The following is a 14,817-nucleotide window of genomic DNA, read 5'->3' as shown; positions in this document are numbered from 1 at the left end:
TCAAGATAATTTTAAATTTGTATTTGCACCTCATGAATTACCTCCTACTCATGGTATTCAAGAGTATATGTTATTATATATTATAATTAAGTCTGAGAAAATTTGAATAAAATGAGTCTTTTTGAATAATGGATTTTATTTAAATATTTGTAGCAAGGATTTCGTATAGTCCATCAAATTTTATTCTAGTAACCAATTTTTTAAAGTTTTTTTTGGTACTAAACAAAATTGATTACTAACTTACCAAACTTTGAAGGTACCATAATAGAATTTGATAATATAGTTCAAGTATATTATTATGTTTGATAATAATAAATAATTAAAAAAAATAGATTTAAAGTTCGAGAAATTATATTTTTAAAAATTATACATTATCTTTTACAAGCCTTGTTATTAATTATTTTTTAAGATTTATACTAGATACTTGTCAACAATATTGTTGAAGTCAAGTTTGTTAATGATTGCAATCATAAAAATTTTGTTAGAAGTAAGAGAATAAAACAAAAATAAATAAAGGAAAACCCAAACTAAAAAATTGCATTTGGATTAATATTCTATCCATCAAGACATGATATTAATTTCATCAAAAATCATATATGTATTTTATTTAGACTAAATGTAGATATCTAATTTTTTGAGTATAAGTATCTACATCTAATCCAAATTGATATATGATATCCAATTCCACACAAAAATTACATCCAAACCTTACCTCTTTTCACACCCTCATCTTTTTTTACTTGCTCTTATTTTTCTATTATCTATAACACTAAATTCCATGTGATATATCTTATTTAATTTATACCTTTCTTTTAAGTCCATGATTAGGTTTACACTACAGAAACAATTTAGCATATCTTAATACTCATCTCTACCAACAAATTTTCATTAAGTAGATGAGAAATAATATAATTTCATTTCCTTAAATTTATAAATATACCTATATTACCATTAATAACTTATTGTATTTAATCATTTTTTAAGGTTACCTATGTGGCTTCCTTTAATATTTCATATTTATGTATCAATAACTTAAGAGTTTATGATTTTTATTCCACATGGTTAACCACCTTTTTCTCTTCATGGGGTGTTAGTGAATAGATTTGTCATTATTTTTATGTATATTATTCACCTAGTAGTAGAAAAAAAACTACTAATCGCTGGATAGATTAAAATAAAATAACAATTTTCCTATAAGTTTCAAAGGGATAGTCTCTTTTAACATAAAACTTGGAATGGATTAGGTTATTTTTTAACCTAAAAATAGGGAAGGAATTTTCTAAAAATAAATTTGAGTTAAGGTGAGCATAAAGTCTCACAACTAACTACCTACCATAAAAAATCAAAGTTAATAATTTAAAATTACCATGGCCAAGATTCTCTAATCGTAAGAATATAAAAATCAAATTATGAGCCAATACATAAATATAAGTTATCAATATTCTAGAAACAAAATAGAATTCCAAAAGATAAATAATTACACATTAAATATAAAAGAAAAAAAAAAAAATAATGGATGAAAGACAAATTGTTTTATTAAGGTAGATAATGTAAAGTTGACAAGGTACATGTGTGAAGTGGGAGATTTAAGAAAAAAAGTATTATGACTGAGATTAGATGGACAAAAGGATATGGGGGTATGAATTAGCACTTGCAAATGAAGAAATGGATCAGGTATTTGTGAGCTTTTGGAATATGGTTTTGTGGACAATATGATTTGGTGATAAGGTTATGATTAAGGAAAAATAGACATATCACTAAGATTATAAGTAATGGATATTTTAGATTTGACTTCAACTATTGTATTTCAAGGATACCAATTGGAATTTTATTTTAAACAGGAAAAATAATTTTAAATAGTAAACTCAAGAATCAAGTTGGTATAAAAGGTTTACAGAAAAGAACTTGGTATGTAAAACACACAATCAAGAAGACATAATAACAAGCATTATAAATTATTTGATAAAAGGTGTGACTCCTACTATGGGCCCAAAATAAAAAATAAATACTAATATTATCTACCATATGACAAATTTTTAGGGTAAGTCATATTACAAAAAAATTCCCTTACCAAATATAGCTAAAGGATTCACCCACATAGAGGTAAATAGTGAGTAACTTTAGGGAGTGATATGGACTTCCCTTGCACCAAACTAAAAGATGGTCAATGGCCTTAAATTGCGATATACAAGTTGTTATAGGCATTATTATAAATACCACAAGGGTATGTGATGCCTAACTAAAGAGATAAGGGCCTATCTACGTGCATGCAACTAGGAGGGCTCTCTTGGTCTCTTCACTTCATGAGTATTAATGATGAAGAGGTATTAGAGCTCTATTAAAAATGATGATGAATTCTTTTTGAAGTACAAATTTCACTCTCTCCCTTTATATACCCTACCAAAATAGGTGATTTAGGTAATTGTTAAGGGTGATGAAATTCCTATATAGGCCCCCTAAAAATAACATAAGAAAGTATTTACTACAAATCCTCAAGGTTTCTTTATAGTGAGAGGAGAGAATACATAAGTATTTTTATATCCAAATCACCTAAAAATAACCGACAAAACCAACAAATGAGTAAATTGGAGCATAAAAACATTGTCCGTGCAAAAAAACCTACACACAAAAGTTAGCCAAAATTAGAAAATAATTTAATCTTGAAGAAAAAAATAAAATAAATTCTACATGATTTTTCAATTAAAAAAACATTATAAAAGGATAATATACACAAAATTTATGGACGCTTGATGTTTTAAATGAAATACCGAGTTTGATGATTATACCTAAACATTGGAGAAAGAGTTAGTTAAATTATCTTCTCCACTATATAGGGCTCCAAGATAGACTTTCAACAACTATATAATTTTTAAAACATGATTAGTCTTGCAATAGGTATGTTTGTTTTAGTAATATGTGATTTTTAGAAAGTTTCAATGAGGTTGGGTAGGGCTTGAGCTCTTTTTGTAATGGCACCTAGTCATCCAATTCATTAGGTCCTAGGTATAGCATGGCTAAGGTAAGTAGAGATTTTAGTTCTCCACATGATCAGAGGCTCTATAGCTTTAAAATAAAAAAAGCATATCACAGATAGTGAACTTCAATAGAATATTATAAATAATTGATTGTGAACACAATAAAATGAGAAAAAAGGACTTTAATGTTTCTCCAATAGATTTGAAAGCTTATAAATCAAGGTTTAGTTCTTTCTTGTGCTTGTTGGCCTACAAACTTTAAACAAGTGTTAAAAATAATTAAATAAATTGAAAAAATATTTATTTAAACTTTAAAATGGATGTTAAAAATATTTAATAAAATACTATTAAACTCATGCATCAAAGACCACATACATTTATGTTATAGACTACATCATGAAGGCACACAATGATATAAATGTAGAATTTGAAACCCAGATGTGGGTTGGTTTGACCTTGTCTATATGTTTTAAAAGTGTAGGGTGAAGGGAAGTTAAGGTAGCATAACAACTTCCTACACTAATCTTGAGAGGAGGGTAATACAAAAACTTTTTAGATCTTTATGATAGTTATAGAAACTTATAAAAAATAAACATAAACAATATGCACACCACAAGATAGTGATTTACATGGGGAAAACCCTTAAAGGACCTTTAAGGAGAAACAATTCACACTTGAAAACTGGCTTAATATAATTTTTAAAAAAAATCAACAACAAATTACAATGTATTTCTAGAGAAAGATTCTCATAAGAGTATCACCAATAGAGATCTAGAGGCAACTCAATAGCTATCAAACTCTCAAAATGCATCACAATACATAGTCATAATATTATGCCCTCACAAAATAGGGGTTTCTCATAGGTCAAGGAAAGCACAAAATATCCATCATTAGATCTATGACCTAATGATAAATGGTCAATATTACAATGATAAATTATAGATAAAATGTATCTTTTGAGGGCACTACCCTTGAACCCTCATTAAGGCACACAACCACCAGAGCCCTCATCAGGGAGTGGGAGAAACTCTCCCGAACCTCGTAAGGGGTACCCGCCTTACAACCTCCCATATTCATTTATCAATAACATTTTATTATTGTAGCATTGAGACACCATTTTTCTAACATAGGTTTGTTGAAGCGTGCAACATATGGATTTTAAAAAAGCCAATGTTCTCAATTACGACCTATAAATCTCAAACCACATGACTATGTATACTTTCACCCAATATATATATATATAGTTAGTGTATATACTACCTTCACTTATGTGTATATTACTCCAATGAAATTATTTATGTATACCTTACTGTGTATATTCTTATGGGGTTGTTGATCTCTTTAATTGTATACATCTATTTTTTTTTCATATGGTTCAATTAGACTATGTATAATGGTACGACATCATCCATATAGTAGAGAGATTATGGGACATGAAGTCCATATAGGCATATGAAATTTCATACAACTATGAATTAAGGGACTTGCAAAACATACAAAAGCTTAATTCTATATGATTGCAAGGCATAGAAAGAGTGACCCTAACATCCTGACTTTTTATGGACAGCTTTTTAAACGATCGCCTCTAAAAGGATGAAAAGAAACAGAGACTTACAAAACAATTAGATTTATAAGCGCAGATATACAGAGACTCACCGATTATACTCGTTTAGTTCGTAGCCTGAGATAAAAGAAACAGTGTGAAGGGAAAAGGTGTGAAGGGTAGCATAAGATCAAGATCAAGCTCAGCTAAACACCACAGAGGCTCTGCATATCTTATAGAGAATACGGCAATATGAACTGTAGAAGAGCAGATGTCATCATGAATGGTAGAAGGAAAAGCTTCACCAAATTCCATCTCTTCAGAATCAAGAAATGCCTTCATTAATCCCAAATCTGTAAGAGATTTGTGAAGTTGACGAGCCAGACTCTGCTTCACATCTGAGCCTCGATGGTTGATGAAGACATCAAATAATCTTGTAGATGTGTCTGATTTACTTTTTAGGTGTGCTGGTGCAATTCCATCGAAACTGTCGCATTCTACAATTTCTAGAAAGTATGAGGAAGAGGCCATGGATGGAAAAACTCAAACAACAAACGCGAGAAAAGAGGAATTGAATCTACCAGCGATAGTGAAATGTAATGGATTAAATCATATATAAACTAATTGTGGTGATTGCACATTATAACTAGGGATCATCTACAGTACTTAGAAAAATAATGCCTGTAAAGTGTAGAACACAGGTCTCACGTTTCAAAATTTACGGAGCATCATATATGAGAGATCTGCCTTGGAACAAACAAGATCTTTCTATATATTTGTAGTCAAGCCCAATCTCGCAGTAGTAATCGTCTAGCACACACAACTCACCCTCGGTTCGACCTTCAAAAGCTCCCCTGCAACTCCTCCTAAACCTGCAGAAAACCAGTTTGACCTCTACTTCCAGATCTGGATTACTGCTTCACCGTGCCTGTCTCCATCCATAAACAAAGATTCATACCAAAATTCAATATTTTACCTCTACTTCCAGATCTGGATTACTGCTTCACCGTGCCTGTCTCCATCCATAAACAAAGATTCATACCAAAATTCAATATTTTATTGAAATATCACATTCTTCAACGATCAAACAGTCGGTCAATATTGATTTTATAATTTGTTTTCACTTAGAAAATAAATACTTATCTCTGACCAACACATGAGCTACCTTTTAGAACATAAAATAAAATAAAAGCTCACAGCAGCAGACAACTCAGAATACAGGAAAAACATAAAGGAATTTTGAGTTCAATTTATTATAAAACCTTTGAGACGGCTTCTTGGAATCTTTAATCAACCAAGGAATGATTGAGCTTTTACCTAAAGAATAAACGAAGGAAATAATAATTATTTTTATATTAAAACAATGCAGTTACAATAATGATGTTACAAGATAGCTGAAGAACATATTAAACATTGTACATAATAGTCACTGATTGAAAGAAAGATACAAGTCATTTCATAATTTTACAAATTCTTTAATTCTGAACAATAGTGTATAAGGTCTAAAACTAGAATATTTGTTTTTTTAATTTAGTGAAGCTTGTTCATGGTATTCACATTATTCTTGGACAAAATTTAGGACTGTGAAAATTCAAATCCTCTCATAATCCAAATCCTATCAAAATCATTCATCAATCTATAATGCCATAGAATTGCAACCCTAAACAAACCATCGTGTTCAAATACTAGGATCTACCCAAGCTGGAGAAAGCTTATAAACTAAGAACCCAGACTCTGATACCAATTGTTGAACACAAGATGCCACCAAGGGAATCTTTTTGATGATTAAATAGTTCTCTAGTATTTTATTTGTTTATTTATTTATTATATTTTAATAAAATTAAATTCTGTATTTTTTGTAATAATTATTTGTAGAGTTTTGTGTTTTGATTTTAGTTTTGGTAGTAATTTTTTTACTAAACAAGTCTTTCTTTTTTCATTAATATATTAGAGGTCTTTTCATTTAGAAATTGGTCCAACTTATCTTAGTTATAACAGGGTGACATAAGATTTGTATCAAGTGAATGCGTGACCAAAGATTCTCATATCAATAAAGAATACTTCTTGTTAGGAGTTCAATTTATATAAGTTGACCTCTACTTGTATTATCTAGGTTTAGTTTCTCTACACATTTACTTATTTGATTAAAAAATGTAGCTCTTATGCATGGTAGAACATTAAGGTCTTAATTGTCAAGTAGCTTGTTCTAGTGGTGTCAAGAATCCAAAATTAAGAATTCGTTGTCAAACAGGTGTAACAAGGATGTGGAAAGTGTAGACACCTAATATTCTCCTAGTATACCTTTGTCCCAATTAACTAAATAATTGCATTTTCTTGTTAATTTTCTTCACCTAATGTACCCTAACTAATTAATAATCCTGCTGATTTAATTAATCCTCTTCCCTCTCACACAATTAAATAACATTATCTCTGTTTTCCATCTCACCTAGCTAAAATATTCCAACAAACTTATTATTTAATTAATGGTCATATTCTCTCCAATAAGTTCAAACAATAAAGGGGGCTCTAAATGTACTTGTCACCCTTATTCCCTATGGTTGCAACAACTAACCATTTCTGGTAAATGCATCCCAACCCTTCACATTCCAACAAACTCCATCATGACCCTCCATTCTCTCCCCAATCCTAAAGAATTCTTCTCATTCATCATCTACTATTGATCTTTTCATCATATTTTCATTGTGTATTGTGTCTCGAATATATCTATAGATTGAGGCACTATGAGACCTTTTTGTACCCTATTTACTTGGGCTTCTTGATGTGGTTACCAATTGATATAACATATTCTGAGACTCATCGTGTTTTGAGATATTTTTTTGTTATGGCCTAAATATTCAGACATATTTATATATAGTTCAAAAACATCTATTATTATATTTCATCACAATGTTACGTGTTTATTATGGTGTAGTTGATTTATTTTGATGATCATGTTGTTACCTCTTAATAGGTTAATCTTTATTCATCATATATGATATATACTTTGGATAACATTTGTCCATTACAAGATGTTTTATGTGAAATATTATATTAGATAGATATACCGATTCAACTATATGATTTTTTCATGATGAGATAATTGTGCAATCTACTGTATGGGGTTATTGTAATGCTAGTGGAATTAAGGAATTTCATAATGGCATTGTTGTGGAAACAAGTTAAACTAACTTGGTCTATTTGGAGAGATTCAAGTCTTTTTTTTATTGTGATTTGTTTGTAATCTTATGTGGTTTGTTGTTCCATGAAACACCAGATTTACGTGGAGAAAAACCACTTTGGGAAAAAACTCCATGAGAAAAGAGAGGCAAGTATATTACTAACTGAATGAATATTACAACAAAAATACACTTCCCTTGTAGACCTTTGTAAAATCTAGTAAAACTTCATTATCCTGGAAACTGAACAAGTCTAAATGAATAACTCTAGCTTAAGGTCCCCATTAATAGAGATTTGTGAGGATGAATACTACCACGGTATCCCCAAGCTACAAAACCAGTTGGAAAAAATCATGTGTATCTCCTTGAAATGAGTTAAAAGCACCCAAAATAGCTTCTCACAAATGCTCTTATAGCTATCCTAAGGCATATTGCATGCATGGGAACCTACATAAGGATTCTATCATAAATATTGTCATAGATAAATAATGATTGTCATAACCATCATAGATGCTCGTACAACCCCTTACAAATGTTCAACCGCCTCAAAATAGAAGCTTCGAAAAGCCTCGTCTAGCTATTTTGTCCTTTTCCCTGAGGACAAATGGTAAAAGCAACTTTGCCTTTACCTGGTCTCTTTGATCATTGTTGGTTAACAGTTTAAACTCTTACACGATATATTAGGAAAGTAATAAATTAAAGGATTTACAAGGTTGATGGCACCTAAATCCTTACAATTTGTAGATGAGTCTTATGCATGCACGTGTAATGCAATTTATATCCATTCAATGTAGATTTTATGGTTGTTTCTTGTGTGTTTGAATTATTTATACATTGATATTAGTCTATGTAAGTTTTTCCTTAGAGAAAATTTATAATTGATACTATAGTGACAAGATTTCAAAAATAGAGAATCCACATTAATATATAGGGAATGAATTTTCCATGTATCAAACTGTCACCTAATGCGAAATTGAATACTTGAACATTCTCTATTTTACCATATCTTTCAATATGGTTGTTTGTTGTGTGTTTGAATTATTTGAATATATGTTGATAATAGTCTATGTAAGGTTTTCCTTAGAGTAAATTTATAATGAATACTATAGTGACAAGATTTGGTAAATAGAGAATCCACATTAATATTTAGGGAATGCATTTTTCATGTACCTCATTGTCATCTAATGCAAAATTATTTACTTGAACATGCTCTATTTTACCACGTCTTCAATGTTGAACTAGAAAAAGACCACAATAACATCAAGGTCTATTTAACCTTTCTAACAATGTTATTTTTCTTATATTTGAAATATGTTAAGGTTTCGATCTTCAATTTATTTTGCTAGTGCTTTTCTTTAATGAAAACCTACATGCATAGTAATTTTTTTTTCGATTTTTTCGTTTAAATTTTAAAGATATTATATTTCTACATTGTGAACTCTATTCTATACACATTTAAAAAATTGTCTTTTGATTAGTTTCTAGAAAAGCTAGGGAATACACTTATTTTTTATTTCTTTAAGATTCATTTGTTTCAAAATGAAATTTTTTTATAATCATTCAAACATTATTATAAAATTAGGGATAAACTAAATGATGTTAGTAGATTTTCCACTGAAGTGATTTTTGAAATACTAGAAAAAAAGGTTAACACTTTGGGGGCAGCACACTAAACATGATGTTGTATTTTTATAACAAAAATAGGAGCAATTTGTGTGCTCCCCCTATTTGAACATCTTAATCTCCACTATTATTTTAAAAATAGTAGTTTAGAAAGTAGATTCAAAGCTCTACAAAACTTGTTCTTGTCATATATTCAAATTTTGAATGCAAATATCTTTGATTTCTCATCTAAGATCAATTTTTACTAATTTTAGAAAAGTGGCCACTTAGGATCCCCTTTTGGTCTTTTTTTTTTATGCACATACCCTAATCTAAAGCCCTCTTGCGTCTAGTTTTAAGGTTAAGATGCAACCGTAAAATTTGGATCCTAGGGATTGCTAAATTTTCTTAGCATGATAATGAAATTTAGGATTACTAGGTTGAGATAATACTCAATTTGATGTACATTATCTTCATTGATTTAATGTGTTCTCTTCTACATGTTAGGACATGTATATGTCCTTATGTTTCCCATGTGCTATCGTTTACATTGCATGTGTGCATGTTTGTGCAAATGTATATATGTAGATATATAAATTTCATATTTCATGATTTATATATATATATTTTTGCATGTTTATCATGTTTATTCAAAAATCAACAATCTTTTATATATCCATATATTTTATTACATTCATATTTACATTTCAATATATTTTTCTCACGATAATTTATTCAACTCCTATATTTATATTCATATATCTAACATATTATTTGAAAATTCAATTTTTTTTTATATTTTTACAAATTTTCTTAAATTTTAATTCTAAAATTCACTTAATTTTATTGTTGTTTCGAACACTCTTAATAGATTAGATATTTTTACTTCATATAAGACATTTCTTATAAAATCTACAATTGTTTATCTTTCTAAGATTCTTGTTACATTTTAACTTCACATTTTATGAGAATTTTTGTTTCTTTTCTGACATCTTATTTCTTTGAAAATTCTAACTGATTAGTTTAGTTTGTTCAACTTGGATGTGTTTCGTCGGTGGAAGCACATCTAGTCGGCAACTCTCATGATTACATACATCTTTCAAGATTCAAGTCAATAAGACTATAGATTTCCGCGTTAGCTTTGGAAAACACCTGTTTGAAAATCCTTACAAAGTCTATGTTTTCACGTGGGCAGATCCCGATATTTCTGGACAATGTCTACACATGTAATTTTCTCTTCATTATATCTGCGTGACCAGGACTTTACATTGACACCGTAGTCTCTCTTACAAGTAATTTAAAGGAATCCTCCCTATCTGTAGAACGACCAACTTATTTCCCTGCATTTTTGTTCATCCCCTGCTTGTGAGTTATTCACAATGAGCAGCAGCATGCCAATCGCTACGCTCGCAACATTGCTCTTGTTCTTGCTATCCACTACAGCGAGTGACGAAAATACAAGAAAACCATATATTGTCCATATGTTGAAATCAATGAAGCCCGAGCACTTCAGTTTGCATGAACACTGGTACCATTCAATTCTAACGAATGCAACTCCGGCTTCCTCCACTTCACGTCCGAGCCTTTTGTTATATACATATAATGTACTCCTCCACGGCTTTGCAGCCAAGCTGACCAGTGCCGAGGCTGCAGCTTTGGAGAGCGTGGATGGTTGTCTGGCTGTGATTCCATCTTCTCTCAACAAGCTTCATACCACACATTCACCTAAGTTTCTGAGCCTCACCGATGGCGGAGGACTGTGGTCGCAGCAGTTGAATCGTGGAGAAGACGTAATAGTAGGGGTGGTGGACACGGGAATATGGCCTGAGAGTGAAAGCTTTCATGACAAGGGTCTGGGACCTGTTCCTTCCAGATGGAAAGGCGAATGTGAAAGCGGAGAGCAGTTCGATTCCTCCATGTGCAATAGAAAACTCATCGGAGCTCGATTTAATTTTTCTGTGGGCTACAAATCGCATGTAGGCGAGGATTTCATATCAGCAAGAGACAACAACGGCCATGGCACACATACTGCTTCTACTGCTGCGGGATCTGCTGTAAGGGGAGCGAGCTATAACGGCTTTGGTAATGGAACGGCCATGGGCATGGCGCCTGCGGCCAGACTGGCAGTGTATAAGGCTTGCTGGGGACTGGAAGGAACTTGCGATGACAGTGATGTAGCTGCTGCTATGGAAAAAGCCATCCAAGATGGCGTCGACATTATTTCTATGTCAATTGGCTATGTGTTTGAGAATCCATTCTACATGGATCATCAAGCACTGGCAGCGTTCGGTGCCATAGAGAGAGGTGTATTTGTTTCCGCCTCTGCTGGCAACCAAGGGCCTGACCCCGAATCTCTTGCAAACACGGCACCGTGGATAACTACAGTGGGCTCCAGCAGTATGGACAGAGAGTTTCTCTCTCCTGTGAAGCTCGGCAATGGCGAGGCATTCAAAGGCTCGTCGCTTTACAGAGGACCGGGGATTCAAAATCTGCCTCTGGCCTACGATTTTTGCAGCAACCTTGGTGTCGACCCACACCTCTTGAAAGGTAAAGTTGTGATGTGCAATTACCAAGACAATTCGACAGAAACGGCAAGGCTTCTGAAGGAGGCGGGCGCAGCAGGAATGATAATTGTTAACGATGAATTGGACGGTGCCGTCGATGAGCCTATTGAGCAACCGTATTTACCGGCTACGACCGTGAGTTTTTTGACGGGCGAAAAGATAAAAACTTAAGTTAACAGCACGGCGGCGCCCACGGCAACCATCAATCCCACTGGATTGACAGTGGTGGGAAAATCAATTGCTCCCATTGTAGACTCGTCTTCTTCCCGGGGTCCGAGCTTCTCATATCCGGACGTTCTTAAGCCGGATCTAGTTGCGCCAGGTGTCAACATCTTGGCTGCGTGGAAGGAAGGCGAGTTCAAGATAGAGTCTGGGACGTCAATGGCGTGTCCCCACGTCAGCGGCATTGCAGCGGTCATACGAGCTTCCCATCCGACGTGGAGTCCTGCGGCAATCAGATCGGCTCTGATGACTACGGCATCCACGCTGGACAACACAAAACAGCCCATGAAGGATGCACAAACCTTGCAAGCAGCGGACCCGTTTACAATGGGAGCAGGTCACATAAATCCAAGGGCGGCTATGGAGCCGGGGCTGGTGTACGATCTGGGTCCTCAAGACTACGTCAATTATCTCTGTGGTCGAAACAAGTATACTAAAAAGCAAATAGCCCTGCTCACCCACAATTGGCCTCCCTGCCCCGAATTGGAATCGGGTGCAGATCTTAACTATCCATCTTTCTCTGTTATATTGAAATATGGAGAGCGTGTTCAGATGAAGAGGAGGACGGTGACCAACGTGGGCGGCGACAATGCCATATACAAAGTGCAGGTGAAGAGCACTCCAAACGTGAAGGTAAGCGTGAAACCAGATACATTGGTGTTAAAGAAACGGAATGCCCAGGCAAGTTATAATGTGACATTCGAAAGCCGAGTGAAAGAGAGCAAGAAAGGAGAGTACGGGGAGATAACGTGGAAATGCATCCAAGGAGGAAAGCACATCGTTCGTAGCCCAATTGTAGTTCTCTGGATTTCGGTTCGAAGAGGAGGAGCTCCATAAATAGGTAGTAGCGACACTAACGTAGCTAGTAACGTATAAATAACGCCCAATAAATATGGTGAAGATAAACACATCATGTATTTATGTAAATAAAAATATGTTGATATAAGGTTTATAAGCATTGAAATTCCTCTCAATGCTTATCTTCTTCAACAAATGACACGGGATTATATATTATAATAATAATTAGAATTCTTCATGAATTCATTGTATCTAAGGACCTTTTTCTTTAACTAACTTTTACATTGCTTTCTACTACTAGTTGTTGTCACTTGAGTAACACATTTTATGTGATATGATATTATGTTTATGTACTTGAACATAGAATAAATCTGAAGAACAATAAAGACATTGAACTTGCATCATCCTTATATAGGCCACCTACATGTTTGTCACTGTTGTCTTCAATGTCACTCAAACCTATTAATGCAACCTAACATTGAGGTTTTCTTTAGGATAACCTTGTTAAACATTTTCATAGGCCTATTAGGAGTTGAACTTAGGACCATCCATTTCTTATTAGGGTTTAACTCTAATCTATTAAACCATATTAGGGCTAGCCCATCTTTAATCTAAGTGTGGCTTATTGTCCAATAAATTGATATGCCCATTGAGGTAGCAATCTTTTTAATGATGTATTTAAATACAATGCTAATATATTTAGATGTTTAGAAGGTGAAGGAGAGTAACTTTATAGGTGCATATCTTCTCAACTCATTCTTGCAAAATATAGATCAATTTTACATGTTGAATTAGGTTCACATTAAAAGAGATCAATATTGTATAGATTGGCATCTAGTCATATAGTTTTTATGACAATATAGACTACAAGAAATACATTAGATTGAGATAGCTATTTTTTTGTAGTGGTAAGGTGATTTAGATCATTAACAACTTTTATCCATCATCAATCCTAGAGCTAAGTACTCTTTCACTTTATTTATAGTATCATGTCAAAAAGTTAAAGTAGATAACAAAGCCAAGAATAATAATGAAATCAAAGTGAATTTGAATTTATTTAATTATCACAAATTGTTTGAAGAAGATGTTGATATTTTATCTTTTCACAAAAGTTGCTCAGCCTTCATGTTTTATTTTGAAGATGTTATGATTAGATGAAGTGGGAGAGGACCCAAACCCTTACAAAAAAACCACACAACAAAAGAAAGGGGTCTCACATGGAGTGAGAACACCCAATATTAGAACCAACATATGAAATAAAAAACTAGAGCTAGGCAAAGAATAAAAACTAAAACCAACCATGACCAACACTAAAAAATACTACCCACATACAACACAAATCAATGGTCTCTATTGTGAGGGTTTTAACAGCTCGCCAATCCTATTTAAGATCCTTAAAAATTTTCATAGAAAGACAGTCTTTTAATCATACCCTTTCTTGGAGCAGTACTAGGGGACTTAGTTTTTTCCTCAATGATGGTCCTAGTTGACTCCAGAATAGTACCAACAACAATTTCCATAGAGTGCTTCCTCTTTGAATGTCTTCACTCAAGCTCTTCCTAAACAACCTACATTGAAGCTAAAATTTTATGCACCATATCCCTATTGTATGCCACTGTCTCCTCTAATTTTCTTTTCAATATTTTCTAATTGTCTCGAATTTCTATGATAGTCCTAGCCATTTTCGTTCTTTATTCTTTCAGGGTCACCTTGGCACTCAGGGCTTTGACTTCCTCGTCAAATTGTCCCATCTCATTAGCCTCTCCACAAGGTCATTGGTAGTCATCTAGACTCTATCATATTTATTTTATACTTCCTAGTTAGTAAAACTATCCTTAGACTTAGCCAAAGTCTCGAATCTATTAATATTTATTTTAGGAATATTGAGTTGGGGAAGGAGCCATCAAATGATTTCATTTTTCTTGTTATAAGCAAGC

The 14,817-nt window shown here is 33.0% G+C and overlaps 1 protein-coding gene across 1 annotated transcript; it reads left to right on the top strand.

Moving 5' to 3' along the window:
• Positions 1-10,673: 10,673 nt before the first annotated feature.
• Positions 10,674-12,919, top strand: LOC131037967 (subtilisin-like protease SBT1.7). The gene is made up of 2 exons (XM_059208549.1): positions 10,674-11,999; positions 12,114-12,919. Exons 1-2 carry the CDS (start codon positions 10,676-10,678, stop codon positions 12,917-12,919), a joined length of 2,130 nt encoding a protein of 709 aa, XP_059064532.1. The 5' UTR covers positions 10,674-10,675.
• Positions 12,920-14,817: the final 1,898 nt, after the last annotated feature.

The sequence above is a fragment of the Cryptomeria japonica genome, chromosome 7, assembly GCF_030272615.1.
Source record: "Cryptomeria japonica chromosome 7, Sugi_1.0, whole genome shotgun sequence".
Classification (NCBI taxonomy): Eukaryota; Viridiplantae; Streptophyta; class Pinopsida; order Cupressales; family Cupressaceae; genus Cryptomeria; species Cryptomeria japonica.
This window is presented reverse-complemented; position numbering and strand designations above follow the sequence as displayed.

Coding starts and splice junctions, on each gene's coding strand:
- LOC131037967 (XM_059208549.1), top strand. CDS start 10,676: ATGAGCAGCAGCATGCCAATCGCTACGCTCGCAACATTGCTCTTGTTC. Junction 12,000..12,113: donor TTTACCGGCTACGACCGTGA/GTTTTTTGACGG, acceptor CTCCCATTGTAG/ACTCGTCTTCTTCCCGGGGT.